The following is a 27,813-nucleotide window of genomic DNA, read 5'->3' on the forward strand; positions in this document are numbered from 1 at the left end:
TCACTGATATATAAACAAAAAATAAAAACTATGTATTTATGTAAAGAAGCATCTTGAGCCATTTATTCAGTTACTTTATAGTGTAAAAAGAAACTAGCTTCCTATTTTGGGCTTATTTCACCTACACTTAATACTTGAGTCATACATATGAGGAAATATTCTCTCATGAAGCATTTTAAACATGAAAATGAATGGCTTCTTTTTTGTGTTATCTGTATTTTTAAAAACAGAACCTCATGAGGAACTACTCACCCCATAAGAGTCACAGAGAAACAAAAACAAACAAACAAAAAGTCATCTATTCTAAAATAAAAAGCTTAAACTAGAAGTAAAATACTTATAGATTTAGAAACCTTGATAATAATTGCACACAGTGCAAACAATATTCATGTTGAAGAACAGATTTTCAACGTCACTCTTCTAAATAAAATACTAAAATGTTAAATATATTTTATTGTCAGCTAAATTTTAGGTATGGTTTTTAAATTTTGCATTACTGCAACATAAATGTAAGTCTGAATATTTTATCTTTTAGGGGTCAAAAAGAGTATATATGTGTGTACGTGCAGATGCATGGATAGTTATATGTGTATGGCAAATGAAAAGGTAATTGACAACTTTGAAATTATGAGCGTATATCAGCTACCAAGAGTTTAATATGAGCAGAATTTTCATTTGACTGTTAGATAACTTAAGATCATCTCTTGTGAGTTTTTAACATGACACACATGAAATAAGTGATTTCAAGATTTGGAATTTCCTTTAAATCTCAATATAAGAAAAGAACTACAGTCTTAAGAGTATTTGAAATTTCCACTGTGTAATGTTATATTTTTTATAAAACCATAATTACTATGATAGCCCTACACAAAAACATCAGCAAAGGGTTTTAGTTATTGCCATGTTCCACTTGAAGCCAGAAAGAATGCCCAATAAGTGTAAGATTAGAAAAAACAGAAAAATTTAACTTAAGAATTATCTTTAAGACAAGCATATATTGCTATAAACACAGTTGTTCTGTGATATTTTTATAAAAAAGTTTTACAGAGAAGCATGATATAACAATAACTGTACTATCCTGTCATAAGACAGCTTATAATATTCTAAATTTGTTTAATCTCAAAAAATATTATTCAGTCTTCCTATTGAAGCCTTCTAAAATAAAAACATTCTTCACTCTTATTAGAGTTGTTTAAATAATGATATTTATTGGAATATAATTGTCATTTCTATTATGATTTCTTCAGTTACATCATAGCTTTTAACAAACATTAACTGGAGAGATCCATTCATCCATATAAAATATTTTAAAATTTATCTATATTTTAAAATGCTTAATTTTATGTTAAATGAATATTACCTAAATGAAAAAAATTTCCCTTCTATTTTCATGAATTTATCATTTGAAATGAGTAGCAATGGAAAGAGATAAAGTATCAGATACAATCTAACAATATAATGTACCAAAATCTTTTAACTGTTGGCATGCATTTTTGCGACTGTATTTTCACATCTGCATTTTCAGAATGGGTACATGATAATTTATAACATTTCAGGTATATATAGAGATGTAATTATAAAGATATACTCACACATTTGTACATACAGGACAAGAAACAAAAAAGTAAAGATATTGCAAAATATATGCAAGACTACTTTTTTTTCAGTGTTTTCCTCCTATTCTCACTTACAAAATTAAAAGGATGGGTTAATCTCAGTTATCTTTTATGTCTATGTCTCTTCTATGATTATGAGAAAATATCATTCTGCCTTGCCAACTATGGTTTAGAGAATTATCTTGTATAAAAATGTAGGTTTCCTTTTTTTTAATAAGCCAGGTTTTTATTAATTTTACTAGCGAAAAGACTAATAAAAGGGATTAGATCTCTTTGTACCATCTGTGGTATAAGCCACCAATTGGGTCAGTTATGCATATACCACTGGTAGTTCAAGCTGCCTAGAATGGAGACATGAATTATAGCAATGTTGTGAACATGTAAAAACCTCTATAAATTTAATGTAAATTACATTAAATAAAAATTCATTAGATGTTCATATAATAAAATATAAAAACAAGGAAAAAGAACATAGGTCATTACTTCTAAAATAAATGTCCAACTTTTGCTTTTCTGATTAGTGCGTTGTCTCTTATATCACTTGCAATTGTTCAGTACAGAATAACTCCATTTATAATTCCTGTGTTTCTACAAACTATGTGAATAGGTGAAAACAATTATATAGTGTTGTCATAATTAGTATATTAAAAGAATAGTAATTATACATGTCAAAGTAATCAATTATAAGACAAACGCTATCAAAAGAATTAGACATAAAAGTAGGAACTTTAAAAGTAAGAATCCTGGGGCCAGGGATGTATGTAGCTGAGTGATACCATGCCTGCCTTGCAAGTGCAAGATCCTGAGTTCAATCCCCGTTGTGTGTGTGTGTGTGTGTGTGTGTGTGTTTGTGTGTGCAATTCCATAAGCATATGTTCGAATTAGCTCCACTCTAGATATTTTGTTGAGTAAAAAATACAAAGCTGTGTAATTTTTTAAATTATGAAATATTAAGATTAAACTCTCCAATGTAGACAGAACTAGATTGATTTTTTTTGTTATCTTTGATCATTCAAAATTTTTGGCTCTACAAAATTAAAAAAACAAAACAAAACAAACACCCATCCCAAAATAAACTTCTACTATTTTTATGTGTTACAAACCATTACGTATATCTGAAATATCCATTCTCTCTTCTCTTTCAAATTCACAGGGCCCTATCTGCATTGGTGCTTCAGTAGCAGAATTCTCAAATTCACAGGGCCCTAATAATTTTTTTAGCTGCGATTATGATATGGTTTGAAATGCAATGTCCCTCTAAAATGTTTATGTTTCAACCCTAAAATAATAGTATTATGTAGAGGAACCTTTAGGAAATAATTAGTTCATGACAGGTCTGTGTTCATATATAAGGGCTTCAGTGAAAAAGTTTGTCCCTTTTTGCCCTTGTAGTCTTCTACAATATGAAGATGGAAGCAACTGCCTGCCATCCTGAAAGTAGACAGAAGTTCTCTTTGGACAATGAATCTACTGACATAAAAGTAATGTGACAAATAAACTTTAATATTTAAAAATTGCCCATTGTAAGGCTTTTTGTTATAGTAGCAAAAATAAACTAAGCATACCATCACCTAGGTAAAATATTGTATCTCAGTCTCTTTTGCACCTGACCATGAGCATATGATTAAGTCTGTACAATAGTTGTATATGGAAGAGAATTCTAACAAATACAGAATTGTATTTTTTGAAAAGGGCATAACCCTTTCATGATAATATTCTCAATTAGGAACTTATTATGGCACTGGCACTAGGTGCATAGTCTTATGTTGTTATCATTCGAAAGACAGCTATTATTAAAACCTACTTACCAAGTAAGTTAGTTACTATCACTACTTTCCACATGAAGATATTAGATTAACTTACTCAAAATTTCAACTCATGAAGTAGGTATTTGAATTAAAGTCTGTATAATTTCAAAGTCTATTGCATTAACCATTGTGCGATGTCTCTCAAAATAACTTTTTCATTTTTATGGCATACGGGAAATTTAAAAGTGTTAACTCAATCTTGTGGGAAAAGGCAGAAAGAATATAAAAATTAATTCACTTCAAGATATAGAATAACTTCAGAAGATACTGCTAAGGCTGGAAAAAGGCCCAGAGGCCTTAATGAGTTGACTATTTTTTCAATACTGATTTATCAGATGGGTATTTCAGTTATAGAATTTTTATATATCCATCATAATTTTTCATCACTATGAACATTATTTTCAGATATATATATATATAATATAAAAAAAAAATATATATAATATATATATATAAAATGATAGGTAGCAGATATACACCTGTCTCTTCAAACATTTGAGTATTATAAAAGCAATGACAGACAGTATAAGCTTTCCTGGAAAAGAAAATCTCATATTTCTCATTCTACGTATTAATGAAGTCAGGTATTTATCTAGTATTATGGTATAACTTCTAAAGATTAAGTATATTACTCTTTTTAAAATGCACTAAACTGCAAAATACCACCAGCAGCCCACATTCACACAAACACCCAGAAAAGTAAAGTCTCCAGAAGGAAATTATTTACAGTTAAACAAACAAACAAACAAAAAGGTAATACCTCCGACAGTTGACTGGATTTCTTCTGTTTTTGGAACAAAAATTCTGATTACACTTGTGTTGATATAAATCAAGGGTAAATTTCGTGAAGTCACTGTATGGGTTCTCATGGGCTGACCAGGAGATTTTCTTTTCTCTTTTTGTCTTGGTAGTTTTGTTTGAAATATACTTGCAATGGCATTAAGCAAAGGAAAATAAAGGACAATATCAAAGGCTTGTGCTGAAAGAAGAATTTCATGAAGAAAATGAGGGGAACCATCCATTAAACCTTCAGATAACTTATGAAAAGTTCTTCGTTCATTTCTTGATGTTAACTTGTGGCGAACATTTTTTGTTACAGCTTTTGTATATGTCAGAGAGAGAAATCCATGCTGCTGATGAGAGCCATCTAGAAGTTTGGTAGTTGTCTGTTCCAGAAAAAGGAAATCATGATACACATTTCATTAGAAAAAGAAGAAAATGACCTTAGTATTTTGATCTTTCTATCTTAACCATTATGTACTTCTTAATAAACGGTGACTAAAATTAAATCTGCAGACGGGGAAAAAGCTTCTACAACTGTTAAAATGACTGACATGAAAACTAGAAATTCTCTATAAAAATTTTTCTGAATCAATTATTGGTGTACAGCATCTTATTTTGCAAAGTAAATAATGTAAAAATCAGAGTACAATGGATATATCCCACATTCCCAACTCCTCTTCCCAAGACCTGAAGAAATTTTGTTATTAGGGTTCAAGGAGTGATGTTAAAAGGTGAACTGGATCATACCACAGTGATATATGTGCACCCATTTTCATAACATCACAGTTTGCAATAGCTAAAACATGGAAGCACCCAACTGCCCATCAATTGGAGACTGGATAATGAAAATGTGGTGGGTTTTATTTTCCTATAAAATGGAGTATTACTAAGCCAGAAAAAATGAGGAATTAAGAGTCATTTATAGTTACATGGATGCACATTGAGGTGATACTCTTAAGTGAACTAGGACACGTGTAAATACTGAATAGTTTCTCTACTGTGAGAAATTAAAAGTGTAAATAAGGACTAAAAGGTATAATAGATCATGTGAAATAGGAGGCAAAGGGTCAAAGGAGAAGGGGAAAATGGGAGGAAGAAGGGGGAAAAGAAAGAAGGGAATGAAATTAATATGAGAAAATGAAAAAATGTAAACAAAGTCTTTGTAGATATGGAGCGTTGGGGGGGTGGGGGGAAAGGCAGGGGAATGGGAAAAAAATAAGAACCAAGATGGATTATGTAAAGGTACAAATTTCCAATGATGAACATCATTATATTGTATACCTTAAATATACCAATAGAGTTAACTTTAAAAGGGTGAGGGACTGAACTGGGGAAGAAGAAAAGCAAGCGAACATATTAAAATAAACAGTGAAAAAGAGTAACAAAGCCAAGATGTTTCTCAGTCTGTCATCCCGTTGCTTTTAAACCTCTTTCTTTCTAAGTCCTTCTATTGTTGATGCCTTTAAACAAATGACATGGCGAGAGGAGGATTACTCCATTCAGCTACTACTGCTAGTTTTCCTTCTATTTAGCCTTTACAATGAACTGAAAACAATTCACCTTTGTAGATGTTCTTTTTTCAAGGTAATCTGACCATTAAAAATTTTTGGAAATTAATCATTAAAGGTTGTGAAATATAATCATTATTCCAATAATAGTCTGACCCCAAAATGTTTTTCCCTATTGCCAATTTTCTCATTTGTTCTAGCTCCTGCTTTCCCCTTCTTTTTTCTTTCTACACTCAAAGAAAAGAAAAACAAGCAGCACAGGATAGCAGGAAAAAATGCTGCCAGTGTGATAACGATGTTGCCGGCCAGCAGGCAACAACAGCGGTGGCACAGCCCAGTGCGGAAGAGGACATAGCAATGCTGACTTTTGGTGTCTAAATTGCACTTTAGGGAAATGCACATTCTCGTCACTACTACTACTACTACTACTACTACTACTGCTACTACTAGTAATAATAATAAATATCTATTAATTGCAACATTTTAATCCCAGAAACAGTACAAAAGGTATTTCTATCCAAGAATATTTTCATTTGGAAAAACATTTTAAATATTTTGAACACAAGCCTTCCTGAAAGATAAGCTACATGAGAGAAAGACTCTTCATTTATTAAATTATTGTATCACCAACTCCTTTAATAGAAAGGGTAAATATACCAGCTGAAATTAAAATAAGGTAAGTTTTACTTTTCATAGAGAACTACTGAACATGTAATACTATTTAAAATGAAAAATAGAAAACAATGATAATTAAAAAATTTTAATGGAAGGCAAGTAATTTTAAAACATTTAAAAAATGATAGTGATACAGAAAACACCATTTGCTATTATATAAATATGCTATTAAACATTAAACATAGAAACAAAATTACTTTAAATATTTTTATAATGTTAAGAATCTATGTCTTCAATTTGTCTTGAATTACAAAAAAGGAAAAGGAACAGTTCATACATGCTCAGAAAAGACCTAGTAAGGTCTGCAATGATTTAATAAAGTCTTAGAAGAATGATATCACTGTTGTGATAATCTGCTCTAAATATCTGACAAGCTCTTGCAGTTTTGTTTATTAAAGAATATCATTTAAACAAATTAGCTTAAGAAGACATTCATATGTATTGTACATTAGAATGTGGTTTTACACTTCTAAGACACCAGTATTATAAAGCACAGTAATCACCTTTTAGCCAATGATGGAAGTATGCACTTGTCCAGATTTAAGAGAGCACCAAATAATGTACTTTGAATTAGTTAAGAGAAGAAAACAATAGCATGATAGAAAAAAAAAAAGGGAAAAAATAAAGAAAAAAGCAGTCTCATCAAGAATCACAAAAGTAAAGACAAAAACACATTGGTCAACTCTTGATCATTTGGTATATGCACAATTAAAAAGGATATTATATTTAACATCTTGCTATGATTTTCTTGCAGCAATGGTAAAATTGGTTTGTATTTATAAACCCAGGAAGACAACAGCATGTCCAAATCCCTCAAAAATAGATTACATATAGTGAAAAACCAATCCAAAATAACCAGTACAGAACAAAATCAAAATCAAGAGTTGACTCTATGAATAATTCAATTCCTTCTCTGGGTTCCTGTTAAGGGGAATTCTGTAGCATAATTTAAAAATGATTTCTTACAGAAGGAAAGAAGCCAGAGCAATTACTGAAAGGGTCCTGCTTGCGGATGGGTCGAACCAACAAAGTGCGTCTGTTCAGCTTGTCAGTACAGGAAAGGAAGACACCTCCACATTGCCCCAGAGACCAACACTCTTCCCCAAGGCTTGAGGTGATGGACAGGAGCAAAGAAGGTGAAAAGACAAAAAGTAATAAAAGCCATAAGAAAAAACAAAACAAAACAAAAGACAACAACAAAAAAACTGGATAGATTTTTATTCTGCTCAAGTTTGCATATGTTTAATTTGAGTCACAGCTAGGTATAGCTTCTTTCTGGACCATCTTCTGTAATGTACTGTTAATAAAAATAAACTAAAATAACTGCTTTAGTACATAATCATTATGTTTATTATAGTAAAGGACAATACAGCATGAACTTAGGAAGGGTTATTTTTTCAAAAGTCAACATAATAGTTTAACAAAGATAAAATATAATAAAAGCATCCTACCTTTTTGGGATAAATTTATTTACTTGCTATAAAGGAAGATGGTTACAAAACATGAGCAGATTAAAAGAATAAAGAGTTTTAAATTTAAAACGTAATTTTGAAGAAAGAGGTAAAATATTCTGAGCTCTAATTCTTGTAACCATGAATCCTTGTGCATGAAAGAACAAAGATAAACAATTTGAAATATATCTTCAAAAATTGTAATTACTAAATGAGTCTCACCACAGGTTTTTCTTTGCACTGTAGAAATACTCCTTCAAAATGTCCTGACTGCCAACCTTCCCCTGGCCTGGAAAACATAAGTTTACCTTATCTGTTCTCTTCAATTTTTCTGAATTAAAAAGTTGAGCATATATAACTATTTCAATAGTTCTAAAGTAAACAACACTATACTGTTCCAAAACAGGGATATAATGATGCATTCTATAGAACCATTATAATAGCAACACACTTTGATAATTATGTATAGAACTATTTGTCCTTTAACAAATGGTACATTTATTTCCTTATTAGTTTCTATCTCATCTACAAGACTATAATGTCCATAAGGGTACAATCTAAACCTATTTTATTAAACCCTATATCTCCAGAGCTTAGCATAGAGCTTGGCACATAATACACATTCAATAAACATTTGGGTTATTTGATTGAATGAATACATCAATTATCTAAATTTAACATTTGTATAAAATGTAACAGAAAGGGATAAACTTCAAGACACAACATTTATATCATCATAAATTACTGTACTTCAGCTCTAAAATTGTATTGATATATCACTTGCAAAGATCACTGAATTATGTATATATCATTGAAGAACTAAAGATCTAAACTTCAAAGCCAATAAATGATTCATTCATAAAAAACTAGATGATCGGTAAGATAATATAATGACAGATTCAATACATTTCCAGAAAAACTTTTATATTTCACAATTATAAGTTTTCATTAGTGACACATTTGGTTATTACTGAAATAAGTGGTATGTTAACACTTTTTATGATAACATTAAAAATTCAACTGTTTTAAATGTAGAATTAGAAATTTTTTGTGAGACAGGGTCTTGTGTTTTAGTCCAGGATGGCCCTGAACTTTCACCTATTCTCCTGCCTTAGCCTCCCAAATGCTGGGATTATAAGGTGTGCACCACCACACCTGGCTAAAAAAATTTTAAATAAAAAGGCTGATTTTAGGGTACACAGTGTATCAATATATGCACAGAAACACAGAAGGGCCATTTTCAGGCTCATAAAAAAAAACTGTTACATGCATAAATATTATCTCTGAATCCAGAAAGAAATAGATTTAAGGCCATATCTGAAACAAAAAGCTTTGAAACTGAAAATATGATGCTACTTAAAATATGTTTAAGAAGCATTTGTGAGTTTTATAGTATGAAAGTTGTTTCAATTAAAAATTAAGACCCCAGGTTATAAAGCCAAAGAAAAATATTTTTTATTTTTATGTGTGAAGCATTAATGACAAATCTGCTTTACACCTTTATTTTAAAAATCTAAAATTTACTTTTTAAAATCTCATTATTTATTATTACAAACAAATTATGATTGCATGCAATTTTAATTTTGATGTAAATTAATTAGGGAAGGAACGGTATGGTTTTAGGAATATCTACCACATGTTTATAAATGATCTCTGATATGACCTTCAAAGTTCTAAGAAATATGAGCAGTTACTACATCTCAGGAGAGATTATACAGAAAATGGACAAAATGTATTGCAAAAACCAGATCCATCAACTGCCTTCCAGGTATCTTAGCAAATATATAACATACATAAGTGTGTGAGATGATTAGTAAAGCAACTTCTTTCAGTTAATATTGCAATGTGGATATTTATGAAGAGAGTTACTGTTTTATAAAATGTACTCCACAAATGCATGACTACTAAGTAAAATTAACCCATATATCTCATAGTTAAGAACACTCTTTGGAAATTTAAAGTATTACAGAAAACTTCTAGTAACTTTCTTCAAAGACAGTATAGTTTTTCCTATATTAATGATTCATTATTTACCTGCTTCTATAGTGATCAATATTGAAACTCTCTATTTTACATTTCACTTTGGTATATACATCCTGCACGTCTATGGATGCACTGAGATCTTCTAGTTCACTGACCATACAGACCTCTGCAAAAAGAAGTGAACATTATTATCAATATACTATCTCATAATCGATGTTAAAACATTCACTCTGGCTTGCATTTCTTGGACATTTATAGAGGCACAGAAATTTTAAAAGCTTACAAAATCATAAGCAAAATAGGCCTTTCATTTAAAATGAGACATTTATTTAAAGATAAGAAAAATCCTAGTTAATATTTGAGGTGCTAATCTGATACCAGTCAGGGATTTTTGTAGTATTATTAATGACAATGATAAAATGCATCAATTTGATCGATGAAGAATTTTTCTTAAGTCTTTGGGATGAGTGTTTAATAGCAACAGGCAAAATTAAAGTATAACAGTCAAAGACAGTATGTGTACATCAATGTTACATACTGATTAGATTCGTAAGTCAGAACTAATATAGAAGTCACTTGAATTAAAGCTAATTATATTTATTTTTAAATTTCAATATTTTAAAATTTTATTTTTATCAGTAACATTATGTTCTGCACATATGTACTGATAAAAATTAAAACATTAATTACTGACAACAGTAAATAACATTAAGTCTAATATTTTTTCTAAAAAGAGTGTTTAATATTTTGTCTTTATAGCAGAGAAGAAATATTATCTTGTACCTGTGCCTTTATTTTCAGGGTCTGGAGCAAAGAGCTTCATAGTAATTTTGGGGAGTACCCATTGCATCCAGAGACTAACACGTCCACTGGATCCACCAATGTTACTAGTAGTTTGTTCCAAGGTAACAGAATCTGAAAATGGTGACTCATCACCTGCTTGTATAGAATCTCCCTGGGGTGAGGAAAAACAAAAAACAAATTGTAAATTAAAAACAACTAAGAATGTATCATTTAAAATTATTTGTGACTTTTACAAATTATATATGCTAATTAAAAGCATGTAAAAGCTAATACTTTTACATAATACTAAACATATAAACATATACTACTCAAAAGATTTGTATAGTTTCAATATCGATGCATGATATTCTCATTTTTTCTACAAATAAAGACTCAGAACAAGTTAAGTTCATATTAATGATAACATTCTCTTAGAACAAGGGTCTGCAAACTATAGCCAAGAGCCAAATTCAAATGTTTGAGGCAATAAAGTTTTACTAATTCACTGTCATACCCAATCATTCACTTACTATCCATGATTGCTATTCAGTGAAGCTGCATAGTTGCTACAGAGATTCTATGGTCCACAAAGCCTAAAGCATTGTTGATAACTAGCACTATACAGAAAAATTTGTCTTCCTCTGGTACAGTGTTTTTTTGTTTGTTTTGTTTTGTTTTGTTTTTTGGTACTGGTAATCGAACTCAGGTCCTTGTGCTTGCGGGGCAGGCTGCAGAATCACTGAGCTAAATCCTCAGCCCTCTGGTACAGTGTTTTTAAGACTCAATCTAGAATAATCATAGCAAAGTCATCAGTAGTTCAATAAACAACAAAACATTCATCATGCCTAACATTTTTCAATAGGAGAATTACAATTTAGTAGATTTAACAATAGATTTTGAAATGGTTTTTAATGTTTTTATTATAAAACTTCAAGGAATAAAGCATGAGCTTATCCCATTCAATGGGCCAGGGATTTAGTTCAGTGGTTCCGCTGCCTATCTCACAAGGAAAAGGACCAGAGTTTGATACTCAGTACAACAAATAAACAAACAAACAAACAAATAAGGTCCTTTATTTGGTGCTAACATACTTTCTGTCAAAGGTTTATTGGTTTCTTTTTGGTCTTTTAAGTGGCTTTTAGTAGCCTACAGTAAAAGAAATCCCTTTACCTGGAGTAGCAAAACCTTAGTCTCAAATGCAGGAAGATGGTCCTGAAGTCAGTGATCACTCAATATGTTTAGTTCTTCTAAGATTAAATACTAAATATAAGGGTTAAAAAAAAATCTTAAAATTCTGAAGTCTACATGAAGCCCACCAACAAAATTTAAGAGCTTCTGTTAGTCAGATTTCCATCCCTGTGACAAAACACTTGAGATAAGCAACATAACAGAGGAAAGGTTTGTTTTGGCTAAAAGTCTCGGGTTCCCATCACAGGGCTCTGATGTTTCTGGGCCTATGATAAGGCAGTATATCATGACAGAACAGAGTGAAGAAAGCTGCTAACCTTAGAGCACCCAGGAGAGAGAGAGATAATGGGCACATCTAGGAATAAGATACATCCTTCTAAGACACAACCTCAGGTGCCTACTTCCACCGACTAGGCCCCCACCTTCCAATGTCTCTACCAACCTCCCAACACTGCTATCAAATTGTGCCTCTATCAGTGAATTAATCCATGGATGAGGTTAGAGGTCTCATAGCCACTTACTTCCGGAAAAAGACACCTCTGAACACTGCTGCCTTGAGAACCAATCCTTTAAGAGGCAAACCCTTTGGGGGTTCAGACCCTAAGTCCATACATTTTGGGAACTGATTAAATATAATATAATGAGCTTATTTGTTTAAAATATGTGTGTGTGCATGGAGTAGAAAAACATAAATAATAGTTTGAGCTTACACATAAGTTATAAATACTTAAGGTTTGTATGCTAAGTACTTTAAACATCATTTTAGGCAAATCATTTAAGAGTCTAATATCTACTTTGTAATGGTTCTTTTTTTTGGCTTTTTGAGACAGGGTCTCAGTACGTAGTTGAAAATGGCCTGAACTCACTATGTAGCCCAGGCTTCATTGAGACCAGGCTGGTCTCAAACTCAAAGCAATCCTCCTGCCTCAGCCTCCCGAGTGCTGGGATTACAGGTGTGCACCACCTTGCCCGGCTTGTTTGTGTGTGTGTGTGTGTGTGTGTGTGTGTGTGTGTGTGTGTGTGTGTAATGGTTCTTTACAATGCTGTTTCTCTCCTACTCTTAAGGACAAATAAGAATATCAATGTAAATGAGTGTTTACATTCAGCAAACATTTTATGAGTGGTAGGTATAATCATCACCATCTAGGTGAACCAATACTAGCTGGAACCAATACAAAAACAATAGTATAATTGCATTCTTAAAGAATTTGGTATCACCTTTGTCCTTTTCATTTTGTCACATTTTAAAATTCAGACAATTTTCATTCGCTATACATCTTCAATCTTTAATAATTCACTACAGCTTTGAATGTCTCAAACAAAACACCCATTAAAAATGCTATGCCGTTATGACTGGTGCGCAAGAGCCAGAATAAAACATCCTTTAACATTTTTGAGACATTAACATAAGATAATCAGTATGCTATTAGAGTCAGAATGCTACTTTCTATGGATAGATTATGAGATCAGAAGCCTAAACTCTTAAGTCAAGTCAATAGTCTGACACCTAACAGAAAAAAAAGATAAATAAAACCCCATATACCACCCCACACAAAACTCTGCCCTGATTACCACAGATATACCATTCTGACAAGGGTACATTTAGTTCTTTTACCTTAAGCTCAGAGATTTACAACATCATTAAATCAAACAAAAATTAAATTTCCCTGAAGCCCCAGAAAGAGACAAGGCCAAATGAGGAATACTTTCACAGACTGATAGTCAGGTATTTAGGAAGAGTCAGACAAAGCACCAACCACAGAAAAGTGTACTGAGGATTTACAGTGCTAAAAATTATAATCAAACCTAAGGTGAAAAATTATAGTCAAGCCTAAGTTGAAACTGAAGTTGAAGTCACTCTGTCCCACAAACACCAAGCAAATAACTCACTTTTTGTGGGGTTTTTAGATAAATAGTTCTCCAAAACATGCAGTCCTAAGTCTGCTATGATTGAAATTCTTAGAACCTAAGACGCTATTAAAAAAACAATCAGTTTTCTGTTAGCAGTCTAACAAAATCTAATGAAAGGCACAACTAATTCCAGAAGATGATGCTTTTTACAATGTCAAATTAAATAAAAGACATTAATGTGGTCAGCATGCCTTACTTCCGGGATAGGCTCTTAGAACAGAAGCAAGCATAAGCTAAATCTATGGTCCAAATGTTAGAAGAACATCATCCCCCAAGAATGGAGAAGTACAAAGAAAATAGTATCTCAAATCAACAAGACCTTGATTTCTAACACTACTGGGTATACTTAATAAGGATGCTAAGAAAATTGTTGCTTCAAATTTAATAAAGATTCCTGAGAAAAAGCTTTGCTCTACTTCCTCATGCATTTTCAATTTTCATTTTGGATTTATATTTGATGTGATATTGTTAGCCATCTTTGTGCATTAATTTTCTGCTCTGTTTCCAAATCTATAGTGAACATCAGGCCAGAAATGGAGATACTGAACTATTTTCCCACACCTCCTTAGGCCAAGTTCTAAAATAAACAGTCAAATCTTTTCCCATTTTGTTGCAAACTGACCAAAATACTAAATTTATTTTCCTAGGTGAATTTATCTTTGTTCATGGAAGAGCAAACACTTAAACCCTTCATCCTTGGACTGCTTGAGAGCTCTGGGATGCTCATAGTTTTGGCCTCACTGCTACCCTTTCTTATCAAAATAATTCTAGCATTCTTGTTCAATCCTAAAATTTCCCAAAAGGCTAAACACTTCCACCACTGTTTGTACTTAAGTCAACAGTAACAAGAGGCCTGCTGGGGTCTCCACTACTTTTGCTTTCACTGTATCAATGCAAGAACAGGAAAAATGATTAACTGCTTTTAAGCTCAGTAGTTAAGTCTCTTGCTCATTCTTCCTACTCTACCATAAGCCAGACTAAAATACAGGAAGCTGGAGCTATCTATATTGGCAGGAAAGCACAGTGCTCACTATCAACATGTCAGCATGAAAAGAATTACTCATAGTTTAAAGTATAAATCATTATGGACCATATAAATAAATTCTTCTATTTAATACAAACAAATTTTAGAATGTGCTTTATGAAACTAGATCCATTTCTAGTAAGCCTTCCATATTCAACAGAATTTAGAAGTAGTTTTGACTCAACCAAGCAAGAAACCTCAACTCTTGAAATAGAAAAATATTTTAAAACTTTGTTAATTTTTTGAATGTAAATTTTATTTTTAAAATTTAAAAACATGTCAAAGCAGAACTAAAAACAGTTGATGATAAGTGAGCAAGATAAATGTGAAATTATCTCAGATTATTAATCATATTTTTATAATAAAGCTATCTGAATTTTAACTCAAGTAGTCAATAATTGAAAAACTAGATAAATATTCTGATGTGAATATTCTCAAATAGGAAAACTATTATATACAAAACACTTTATTGAATGGCACATGAAAGCTAAACAAAAACCATTTCTCTGATCTGTTTTGATGTATTATTTTTGTTTCTTTCCATAATTATTTAAATAGGAGGATAATCTAAATGCTAATTTCCACATTTTGCATAATAGTTCCTCAGTAAGGGTTTGTAATAATACTATGTAAAGAAAAATATTACATGAAATAAGTGAATTCTCAGTAAAATATGTAAAATAATTATGGGACTGTCTTAAAAGAGCAATTGAGTAAAAAGCTCAAACTAAGCTTACCATATAAATTGTTATTTGAACAATAATTTGAGGTAGAACATGGTTTAGGTTAATAGTACTTAAATAACTGAAAAACTAATGACAGTTTTACGGTAGCAAATGATGCCAAACAATTTCTCAGTCCAGTTTCAGTTTTAACTGAAAATCATGCAGTATAAGCAATTGTGAACATTAAAAAATGAACAATTTAGGGCCAGGGGTTTGGCTCAGTGGTTCTGGCGCCTGCCTCAAAAGTGCAAGGGTCCAAGTTTGATCCCTGGTAACCCCCCCACCAAAAGAAGCATTTCATACAATTTTAAAAAACAGGCTGCTAACAAAGCAATTTTAGTTTCTGGATCAATAAACAATAGTCAAATTTTGCTATAGGCTTAAACTTGCAAGTATTGATATGTTAATATGTCAAATTATATTTTAGGTATAATCCATGTTCTAAGCAAGCATTTAACATTTTATTATTTTAAGGCTCTGAAATTATTTTTGATACCGCTATTGTGAATAAAGATGGCATAATCAAAACACTGCACAAAGACCTTTAAGAGATAAAATGACCTTAGAAAGATAAAATGAAAAAATTCTAAATGGTTTGACTAAATTTACAGCTGAGTTGGAAGGATTTAGTTTCATCAACAGAATTCCAACATCCATAACTGTCCCTTAAAAATCTCCTTCACTAAAACTACTGAAAAAACAAAGTTTAAGACATTTTACATAGTAATAACTTTCAAAAAATCTAGAGATTGTGAATGTATCATGCAACAGAAGTACATAAATTTGTAGATAAGGTGCATGTTTGCATTATTACCTATCATGCAAATTAATTATCAATTATTAGTGCTTTAATAGTAGTTTTTACTGATTGGATATTTTGTAAGCAAAAAATCACATTAAAATTTCATTAACATAAGTATAAAATGCTTCACCTTCCTGAATATTTTTTTTGTTTGTGTGTGTGCCTAGGGTTGAACTTAGAGCTCTAGACATGTGAGGCAAGCAGTCTATTACTGAGCTATATTCCCACCCTAAACAAATTTTTGACAATTTCATGTAGCTTAAGTACAGTATAACATGTTCTTCAAGTAGGCTGGTAAAGTTATTATTTACCTTTATATCCATGACAAGAGTTAATGTGACAGGAATAATGCGAATAGCAATGAAATAATATTTGGCTATTTACCAAAATTATTGCTCCTTCTTGTGTAATATAGAATTGTTTCTGGAAAGAAGCCCAGTTATGGGCTAAATTGCTCACTTGATCTTTGTACCGTTTGTGTGTGTGTGTGTGTGTGTGTGTGTGTGTGTGCACGTGCGCACACACACACACACACACACATCCAAGCTCCACTCAAAATATAAGTTCTTCTATGAATAAAAGGCTATTTCTGAAATATTATAACATTTTTAAAAGGCTAAGAATGAGTGAATTTCTAATTTAAGAATTTATAAAAACAAAAAAATAAAACCATGAAAAAAGCATTATATATCTGAGTTGAAGTAGGGAGGAAAAAGTTATCCCTGATAATTTTTAAACACAATTCTGGGGTACATGTAGGCTGAAGAGCTTGATTTCATACAGCTCAATGTATCACAACACTTCTAACTATGAAATTAATCCTTTACAGGATCCAAAGCTACACTGATTGCCTTTATATTCTCTTGGAGAAGTAAAGAGGTAACATCTTTAGGGACAGGCTTTCAGCTACTATGTAAGAATCTTACAATATTCTACTGATAAAAAGTGCCCAATACAAAGTTACCTAACACAAGGAAACAAGCTTTGATGAGCAAGAGTTGACAATGCCAGATCTTACAAAAATATAATAAATATCTAATAATTATGTTTAAAGTGATTAAAAATATTAAAGCAAACTGAAAATATATTTGTTTTATGTAGTTTCACTGATTTACATAAAAATATTTGTATATACAAATCTTTTCATATACAATGACAAGTGAAATTTAAATTTTAATTATGCCAGTTGATACATCAAAATAATTTAACATTTATATTTTGAATAACATGGTTTTTAGAACATACTCTATACGGAGCTTTAAGTAGGTGTTATGCTCTGATACTAAAGATAATGGGTTGATATAGACAGCAACAAAAATTTTATATAATACATCCAGAATGGTATTGAAATAACAAAATTACTACTCAACACCTTTACTTCTCAGCCAGTATAAACCTTAGTCTAGATCATTTTAGCTATAATTTATAATATCTGACTTAATATTTAAGATAAAAACAGCATAAAAGTAAAATATGGAAACAGAAAAATAACTAATTTGTTAATGTAACTTGTTATTTGTATAGAACTTAATCAGAACCAAGACAATGTTCAAAGTTTTCCTTCACAATAAAGATGATTATCAAGAGGAGATATTATGTTCAACTTTAAAATATTGCCTAATGTATTTTTTCTTTTCTTTTTCTTTTTTCTTTCTTTTTTTCTTTTGTACGAGGGATTGAACTCAGGACCTTGCACTTGCAAGGCAGGCGAAGGAACCACTGAGCTAAATCGCCAGCCCCAATGTATTTGAAATGAATTGGAAAATCTATTCATTACACTATTGGAAGTCCTTAGGCAACAAATGGAAAGAAAAGTAATCCAAATTGGAAAAAAAGCACGGAAAATATCTGTTTTTGCAGACAACATGACATTTGCATGCAGAAAACTCTGAAGACGGCATAAAACAAATCAGTTTAGAACTAATAAACTCAGCAAAGTTGCAGAATACCAAACTACATACAAAATCTGGTATGTTTCTGTTCATTATCAGTGAACAATCAGAACAAGAAATTAATAAAATAATTCCGTGTATGACAACATCTAGAAGAATACTACTTGAGACTGAAAATGTTGAATTCTTAAATTTAAAGAATTTATTACATTCAAACACATATTGCCATGAATTCACCGGAAAATACTGCTCCTCCTTCAAAAACACTCATTCTTACCACTTCATGAAGTAGATCCATAAGTTTTCTTTCATGAGTATCTTTAGTTGAACTACTGTGGCTAAATTGGTATCCTGAATCGATTAGAAATATTTACCATTTATTGATCATGCTGACTTTGGGAAAGAGCTAGAAATTGCACAGTGTCAGATCTGCTCAATAAGGCAGATAAGGACATACGGCAATGCTTTACAAAGCCTGCTTTTCTGATAGATGACACTAAGCAGCAGCATTTATCCTATTTTTTAAATCACGCCTTGTAAAGACTTAACAAAAAGAATGTCCAGAATAGCTTCAGAAAATGGCAAGAACTATGGGACAAAGTTTGTTCAAAGCGAGGGGGAGTTTTTGAGAATGAGTCACAGTGTCTTTCACAGTAATAAATGTTTTCTATTTGAACATTTCCCATACATTTTTATCATATCTATAAAATACTTAGAAATAATCCTAACCAAGGAAGTAAAACATTTATACACTTAAAACTCACAAAATATTGCTATGGGATATTAATGGCGACAAATAAGCGAAAATACATTCTATGTTCTTATATCAGAAGCCTTAATTTTGTACGCATTTGTTCATTTATTCATTCAGAAATGGGTTTTGCTATATTGCCAGGCTAGGCTTGAACTAGGATCAAGTAATCCCCCAATTCAGCCTCCTAAGCAGCTTCTAACCAAGTTCAGAAGACTCAATATTAAGATGGTGATTTATTATTCTATGAAACAGTTTTAGTTGGGGGATGGTTGTATAGTAATTTAACATCACTTAATTACATTTAAAAACTGTTAAAACAGCAAATTTATACTGTATATTGCTATGGTTTTTATCTGAAACGCCCTCCAAATGCCTACATATTGAAAGTTTAGTCCCCGGCTTGGTTCTATTGGAAGGTTATGGAAAGTTTAAGAGGTGAAACCTATGGGGAGCTCTTCCATTTAAACAAGGAGTATGTCCATTAAGGGAAAAAAAGTAAGTTTCAAATAAAAACTGATTAAGAGAGACAAAGAAGGCTACTACATCCTTGTAAAGGGAACAATCCAAGAAGAAGAGATGACAATCACACATATATATGCACCAAATATTAATGCCCCCAACTATATAAAACAAATATTAAGTAACATGAAAAACTACATAAGCACTAATGCAACTGTAGTGCGGGACCTAAATACCCCACTTTCACAAATAGACAGATCATTTAGAGAAAAAAATCAACAAAGAAATACTAGAACTGAACCCAGCTTTTGAACAAATGGACTTGATAGATTTCTAAGGGTGTTCCACCCCACAAAATCAGAATATACATTCTTTTCAGTAGCATATGGGCCATTCTCCAAAATAGACCTCATACTAGCTCACAGAACATGTTTAAATAAATGAAAATGGAGTGAAGTTATTCCACGTATATCATCAGACCATAGTGCAATTCAGCTGGCGATCAATAGCATAAGAAACCATAAGAATGTCACAAACACATGGAAAATGAACAACACTCTCCTAAACAATCAATGGCTCACAGAGAAAATTATTCAGTTTTTTTACAAATAAAAGATAATGCCAATACAACATACAGGAATCTATGGGACACAATGAAAGCAGTTCTACATGGAAAATTCATAGCAGTGAATGTCCACACTAGGAAAACAAAGTGAGCTCAAATAAACAACCGAATTCCTAGAAAAAGAGCAAGAAAAACCCAAAGCTCATACAAGGAAGGAAATTATAAAGATCAGAGCAGAAATCAATGCAGTGGAAACTAAGAGAACAATACAAAAAAGTCAATGATTTGAAGAGTTGGATTTTGAAAGGATAATAAAATTGATAAACCCTTAGCCAACATTCTCAAAAAAAAGGAAAGAAAAGGCTCAGATCCACCCAATTAGGAACAAAAAAGTGAAGTCACAACAGATCTAGCAGAAATCCAGAGGATCATCAATACCTATGTCAAGAAGCTGTACTCTAATAAAATGGAAAACACAAACGAAATGGACAGATTTCTTGATACTTATGAATTATCAAAGTTGAACAAAGAAGATAAAAAAATTCTAAACATCCCAATTACAATCAGTAAAATTGAAAACACAATTAAAAGTTAACCAACGAAGAAAGCCCAGTTGTTGAATTATACAAAACATTTAGAGAAGAACTACTGCCACTACTCTTAAAACTTTTCAATGAAATTGAATGGGAAGCAATACTTCAAAATTCATTACTGGAAGGAAGTATGACTTTGATTCTCAAACCAGGGAAAGACCCAACCAAAAAAGAGAACTACAGGCCAATCTCCTTAATGAACACAGATGTTAAAATCCTCAATTAAGTATTGGCAAACAGAATACAGAGGGTCATCAAGAAGATCATACACCCTGACCAAGTCAGATTTACACCAGGGATACAAGGATGTTTCAACATACGTAAACAGATAAATGTAATACATTCTATTAACAGAGTCAAAGACAAAAACCATATGATGATCATGAGATGCAGAAAAAGCATTTGACAATATTCAACACACATTCATGATAAAAAATTCTGCAGAAAATTGGAATAGATGATCTTTATCTTAACTTGATTAAAGGCTATCTATGAAAAACCAACAGACAACATCATATTAAATGGCCAAAACTTAAAACCTTCATGTTAATATCAGGAAAAAGACAAATAAACCCACAATCACCACTCCTTTTCCAAATAGTTCTAGGAACATTAGCTACAACAATTAGACAAGAGAAAGAAATTTAAGCAATAAAGATAGGAAAAGATGTTAAACTGTCATTATTTGCTGATGATATGATACTCTACAAAGACCCAAAAAACTCTGCCAACAGGCTTCTAGATTTAATTGACACTTTCAGCAGAGTAGCTGGATACAAGGTCAACACTCAAAAATCAATAACCTTCTCCTACACAAATAACAGACTCACTGAGAGAGAAATTAGGGAAATAATTCCTTTTACAATAGCATCCAAAAAAATAAAGTATATAGGAATCAATATAACAAAAGAAGCAAAAGACCTCTACACTGAAAACCACAGCCCTCTGAAAAACAGAGTTCAAAGAGGATATAACAAAATGGAAAGAAAAGCCCTGCTCATGGATAGGAAGAATCAATATGGTAAAAACGGCCATACTACCAAAACTTCTATACAGATTCAATGTAATCCTGATTGAAATTCCCAGAGTATATTTCACAGAACTACATAAAATAATGCAAACATTCATTTGGAATCAAAAGCGACCTAGAATAGCAAAAAACGAAGTACTAGTAACTCACCACTTGTTTTTCTTTCACCACACTATCCATAGAAAGAAAGAGGACATGCTTGCCACTTTACTACATACTTCTCCCTGTAACTCCATATTACTTTTGTGAGCTATTTTCCATGGTCATTTTGAACATTAATTTATGCATACTGTGCATTAAGAGTCTTTCATTTTCAGTTCTTTATCAAACAAATCAGATTAATTCCATAGCCAGCAAAAAATAACAAATTCACTGAGTATTTTCATTATTTATCTTTATAACCCATCCAGAAAAACCTCCTGAACATTCTAACTAGAAATCAACTTCAGTCACATAAAAAATCTTAATAAAATTAGAATTAATTTTTTATTTGCAAGTTTCCTTGTTTTGCAGTAGGAGGAACTGACCCCAGGGGCCTTGCACATATGAGTCAAGTTCTCTAACAATGAGCTATATACGTGGCCCAGAATTATTTTGTGTTTAAGCAACTGAGTAAAATCATCCACATTTTTCTACCTATCTTAATCTCTTCCTCTCGATTACCTCGTAGGATAATGAAGATACACCATTCTTCTACTCTATTATACTGTGTACTACTAAGACAAAATTTTTATCCATGTCTCATTTACAAAAATCCATTTCAAATGGTACTTCTACTACCAAATATCCAAATTTCACAGAAGAAATTTATTTCTTCCTCTGTGTACAGAGAGCATATTTATTTGAATTACATTTGACATTCAGGCCACCGTATCATATTTGGGTAGGTTCTACCCTGCCCAGTTCTAGAGTGTACAATTCACACTACCCATTTTATGAATGGCAATCCATACACATTTAACACATCAACAGCCATGATATTTTTGGCTTTCCTGCACTTGTAATGGTTTTCAAACAGCTCTTTCCAAAAGAACACTTTCAAAATATGAAGTCATACACATTTTCATACCATTGTGAATAAAGTACTTAGTGAACAACTGTTTAATGGAACACATTCCTTGCGACCATTGAAAAGTTTCTAAGATTTAACTGCAGTTGCACTTGTAACTACACTTTTCTAGTAACTTATTACCTCAAGCTTTGATTACACTATCATTTCATAAAATGGATTTTAAACATTGTTAATATATACACTATGAAAAAGAATCTTCATGTGAAAATATTTGGAAACTCACATTTCAAAAACATTAAGTCATTTCTTTTCTGCAAAACTTCTCATAGCTTTTGTACGCCAGTAGCAGTGAGAATTCCTAAAACTGAATAGATAGCTTTTAATCTGATACAGATAAACTATATTAATTTGAAACTGCTCATGAGATATAGACTTTCCACCTTTTTTCATTTGCAAAAGAAAAAGAAACATCAGTCTGCCTTTATTTAGGTCATTGTGTTTGTTATGATTTGGAATAGAGGCCAGGTGTGGTAGTGCATGCCCGTAATCCCAGCACTTGAGAGGCTGAGGCAAGAGGATCACTGTGAGTTCGAGACCAGTCTAGGCTACATAGTGAGTTCCAGGCCAGTCTCAACTACATAGTGAGACCCCGTCTCAGAAAAACAAAAACAAAAAAACCAAATAAACATAAAAAAGATTTGGAATAGAGGAAGAGAGAGAAGAAGTGGCTTGTATAAAGTGGTAAAACAGATCTACTCCAACATATTTAAAGGCCTCCTTACCGAATAGTTTCTCTGGTGTGAATAAACTGTAATGGGACATAATAAGATCCTAATGAGATAAATGACATTGTGAAATGGGAAGAAAAGGGCTAAAGGTGTAGGGAAAGTGGGAAGGGTAGGGGAAAGGTAATAAGGGGAAAGAAAAAAATATGAGAAAATGAAAAAATGGAAATAAAGTGTTTGTAAATGGGGAGGGGAGGAGGGGGTGGAGGGAGGGCAGGGACAAGGGGAAAAAATGAGAACCAAGACCACCTGTCATGTAAAGGTACAAGATCCCAGTAATGAATGTAACTGTACTGTATACCTAAAATATGCCAATAAACTCAATAAAATAAAAAAATAAAATAAAACAAATAAAAGCCTCCTTACAGGTGAAATTTGCCCGTTTGTTTGCTTCTACTGATTTTTAAGTTAAAAATTATTAACATTCCCTTTTCTTGATTGTTCTCATTCCATTATTTTGTCAGTAGTTTTTTTTTTCCCCACAGGTAATAGGTATCTCCATACAAATCAAAACTGTAACTCTATCTATACTATACTATAGAATAGTAATCCTCAATGGGAAACCTCAGCAGTCTAGAGGGTGCTTTGAAAATAAATAAGGAGTTTTTGGTTAACACAATTTGAGTCACTACTAGAACTTAAAAGTTAGGAGTTAGGTATTCAGGAGGTCCTGCAGTGAAGAAGGCACTCCTGCAAAATGAAGTCTGTCTCATAAACACATCACATGGGTGAAAATTCTATCTATAAATAATTGGTCATAAAATCTATTTAAAAATCTAAACACAATTTTTAAAAACTTTTGTATGCATTTAACACTAAAAGAGATCCAGAAATGCAACTACTAAAACAAAAGATTGAACTGTCTTTTTCCAAACTTTATCAAGTTTGTCACTATTTCAAGAAATGACCAATAGCAATAGCAATATTACTTGTGGTATTAATATAGACCTATACAAGTTTATTAACAGCCCTCCTCTTCACACTAATTATGTATCTTCTAAAATATTCATGTCAAGCATTTATATAATGAAATAATATATATAACTTTCCTTTATATTTTATTGTCTATTTTTAAAATTATGTATATACAACTTATATAACTTTAAATTTTCATTGGATGTTATATCTTTTATTTTTGTTTCAGGATAATAAAGTGGTAATTGTTTTCCTTCTTTTAGGTACCAGGGATTGAACTCAGGACCTTGCACTTGCCAGGCAGGTGTGACAATGCTGAGCTACATCTGTGACCTAAACAGTGGTAATTTAAAAATATTCCTTTTATAGTAAGAGCACTGGCGTGCCAGGTGACATTATGGCATCAAAGTTACTAAGATTTTATGATTGAAGGGAAGAGGAAGACACTGTCTGACAGATTTGAAAACCACTCAGCTAAAGGTAACAGTAACAGTAACACCCGGGTTCGAATATGGGCTGAGGCATGAAGGTAGGAAAAGGGGGCACATCAACTTCATTTTCACTCAGCGTCTAAATTTCTGTATTCCTGAGGAAACATACCTTTACTATGTCTCAGCATCTACTATTTCACATAGCCTATCGAAAGTGATAAAAAAATACTTGGAACTAAAAGGACTATCATACACAATCACTGCAACCAGAGTTCCACATGAGCTTTCGAATCTGTCGGCTTCCACAGAAGTGAGGTCATCTTCACTCTCAACCATGCTATGTCACTCTATGTTATATATTACCCTTCATTTGGAGGCAGTACTTTTCAGAAACACTTACCTCAGTAGTCGTTCCAATATCAGCAGATGGGCTGCATGTGCTAGTATCTGGAGGAACTGTGCCTACACTGCTTCGAACTGGAGAACTGGGAACATGGCCAGCCATAGTCTCAGAATAGGCTGAAGAAGTACTCAGGTTGCCTCTCTTCTGAATCTTATTCCACACCTTATTCATTGTATCAGTTAGTTCATAGAAGAGTTGAACCTGAGCAAAAAAGAAAAAATTAAAATAAAATTTTTAGTTTCTACTCACAAATCACTAAAATGCTAAGTTAGCACAAGAAAATGAAAATCTTCAAATATCTATCAACATTATCACTATTCTTTATTTATCCACACTTGTAATTTGCCTCATACTCACTATCTGGTATCTTAAGTCCAGTATTTCTTTGAAATGAAACCATGCCAATAATTGCAGCTGAAAATGGAAAAGTTCATTTAAGATTTATCACATCTATTAAACAGAACAAGATCAAAATTAGAAAACAAATATATATCACAGTAAATTTAATTATTTTGTGAAATATAAAATCCCTAGTATCCTATCTCTCAAAACTTTCCAGGTCTAAATTTTATCTTTCTGAGGTATATATCTGAAACTAGATTTTCTGCTTGGCAAAATAAACTAAAAAAGAATGATATAACATAGAACAGTAAAAGCAAAATGTTACGGGAGACTTTTCCATAGATAAAGAAAATATCCAATCTACTATTCCCCCAGGATATGTCATTCCAATATTCAGAGAAAAAAATTGTTTGACTTGCACATTGTTTGACTGAGTTCTAAGATATTTACACAAGATTTCATAAATAACCATTAATCATAGAATTTGTATGACAACATATTACCATATATTATATAAAACAAGCCCAGAGTAAAAATGCAAACACAATATATAAGCAATTCCACAGCTGGATACCATATTCTGCTTGCTATTAAAAAAAAAACATAAAATTCTCATATTTATAAGAAGTTTCAGCCCCAGGACACATCCAGATGATGAAGCTGGCTTCTTATATGGGCAGAACACATGCATAAAAACTATTGTCAATCCTTATTTGATATAAAACAGTACTTGAATGTATTTTCTCTCTTTTGTATAATGAAGTCTTAAATCTAAGAATATAGCTATCTTTGTTTAAAAATAAACACATGGATATGGATTTAAATTTTTTTTTCTTAGTATATTTTCAGTTGAATGTTTTCTTCGATAATGATAAGTATCTCTCTAAAAAGAAACAATTCAGGGGCAAACTCAATTTCTGAAAAATATTATTTTATTTTCAGAAAATAAAATAACTAATAAGCAGAGTATATAAACAAAGAAAACAAATTCTATATAGTTTTAAGGATATAATGTTGATTTACTTATGAGAAAAAATGTTACTTTATTGTTGCTAAATTGAATTCCTTTTTTAGTATTATTAAAAGTTATATAAAGGTGTCGGCAAGAAGAGGCATGCAAAGGGGGCACATGAGCCTCATTCTTATTAAGCTTCCAAGTTTCCATACTTCAGAGGAACATACCTTTACTGTGTCTCAACATAAAAGTTTCTATAAAGTGCCAAGCAAGCAATGACATAAGCTTTAAACACACACACACACACACACACACATATATATATATATATATATTTTTTTTTAACTTTTAAAGAAAGTTGCTAACACAACAGCTGGTCTTCCTCCCAAAATGAGGCTATTAATGTGAGGATAAACATTCAATTTTCATCTTCCAGTTACTATGGACACTTTATCTCAACTAAAGCTATAATGCACTATCACTTTCCAACTAGCACAATGTCTGAAATTACAAAGCCTATGGTCCCACTGTTATGAGGATGTAGAACAAATGAAATTTTTATTCCCTGTGGGAAGAATGTACAATGTAGCATTTAATTTGATAGTTTTCAAATAAGCAATACACAATCCATATAATCTAGCCATTCAATTCTTAAGTATTTCTTCCTAAAAATGTCCACATAAAGATATACACAAAAATGTTTATATTAGTGTTATCTGTAATAGCCCAAAATTAGAAAAGACTCAAATGTTCAATAAGTGGTAAATAAATTCAAGTGCATCCATACAGCAGAGTGTTAATTAGCATTGAAAAAGAATTCATATATTAAACATAGATTAATCTCAAGTGACTATACAAAATGAAAGAAGCTAAGAAATTTTTTCCTTTATCTGCTTTTTTATATTAAAATAAAAAAATTTAAACCCCAAAACACAAAGACCTACAACAGTATGAATCTATATATAGAAAATACTAGAAAAATAAAAATTGCTCTATAATAACAAAATTAACGGTTGCCTCAGATGAGGAAGGAACAGAAGGAAGACTTCAAAGAAGTTGTATTAATCACCTCTCCTGCTGAGGGAGGAGGGGAGATACTTGAGAAATATCTGAAAAATATTCTGGCCAGCATCACCTAAGGCTTCTTGCAGCCATCTTGGACCAGGAATCACCTCAGCAGTAGAAGTCTTGATCCTACTCAGTGTTATATTGGACTCTCCTGGATTTGGACCCAAGGTGTGACATGGCATTACATTGATGGTAGCCACAGGCATGGTACTGGAGGCTGGAGTAACTCCATTCACTGGGATTCTGTCCAGAGGTGAGCAGAATTCTACAGTACCTGAGCACAGGCAGATCAATAACTGTGGAACAAGACACTTGATGTACCAATACCCCAAGCAAGACATTAGCAGCATGG

The 27,813-nt window shown here is 32.0% G+C and overlaps 1 protein-coding gene across 4 annotated transcripts in view; it reads right to left on the bottom strand.

The window, feature by feature from the left end:
• Vps13b (vacuolar protein sorting 13 homolog B) overlaps positions 1 to 27,813 on the bottom strand; it is a 675,222-nt gene that overhangs the window by 329,201 nt on the left and 318,208 nt on the right. For 2 of the 4 annotated variants that reach the window (XM_033759979.1, XM_010619559.3), the window contains exons 25-29: positions 25,094 to 25,297; positions 10,608 to 10,779; positions 9,876 to 9,990; positions 7,357 to 7,498; positions 4,185 to 4,590 (exon numbers count right to left, since the gene is read on the bottom strand). In XM_033759979.1, the coding sequence (XP_033615870.1) occupies positions 4,185 to 4,590; positions 7,357 to 7,498; positions 9,876 to 9,990; positions 10,608 to 10,779; positions 25,094 to 25,297 (1,039 nt within the window). Of the gene's footprint in view, positions 1 to 4,184; positions 4,591 to 7,356; positions 7,499 to 8,063; positions 8,131 to 9,875; positions 9,991 to 10,607; positions 10,780 to 25,093; positions 25,298 to 27,813 lie in introns of those variants that run through there. The other 2 variants (XM_010619560.3, XM_010619563.2) reach the window with 2 other exon arrangements.

Source organism: Fukomys damarensis, unplaced genomic scaffold (genome assembly GCF_012274545.1).
Source record: "Fukomys damarensis isolate Sample0158 unplaced genomic scaffold, DMR_v1.0_HiC HiC_scaffold_5, whole genome shotgun sequence".
Lineage (NCBI taxonomy): Eukaryota > Metazoa > Chordata > Mammalia > Rodentia > Bathyergidae > Fukomys > Fukomys damarensis.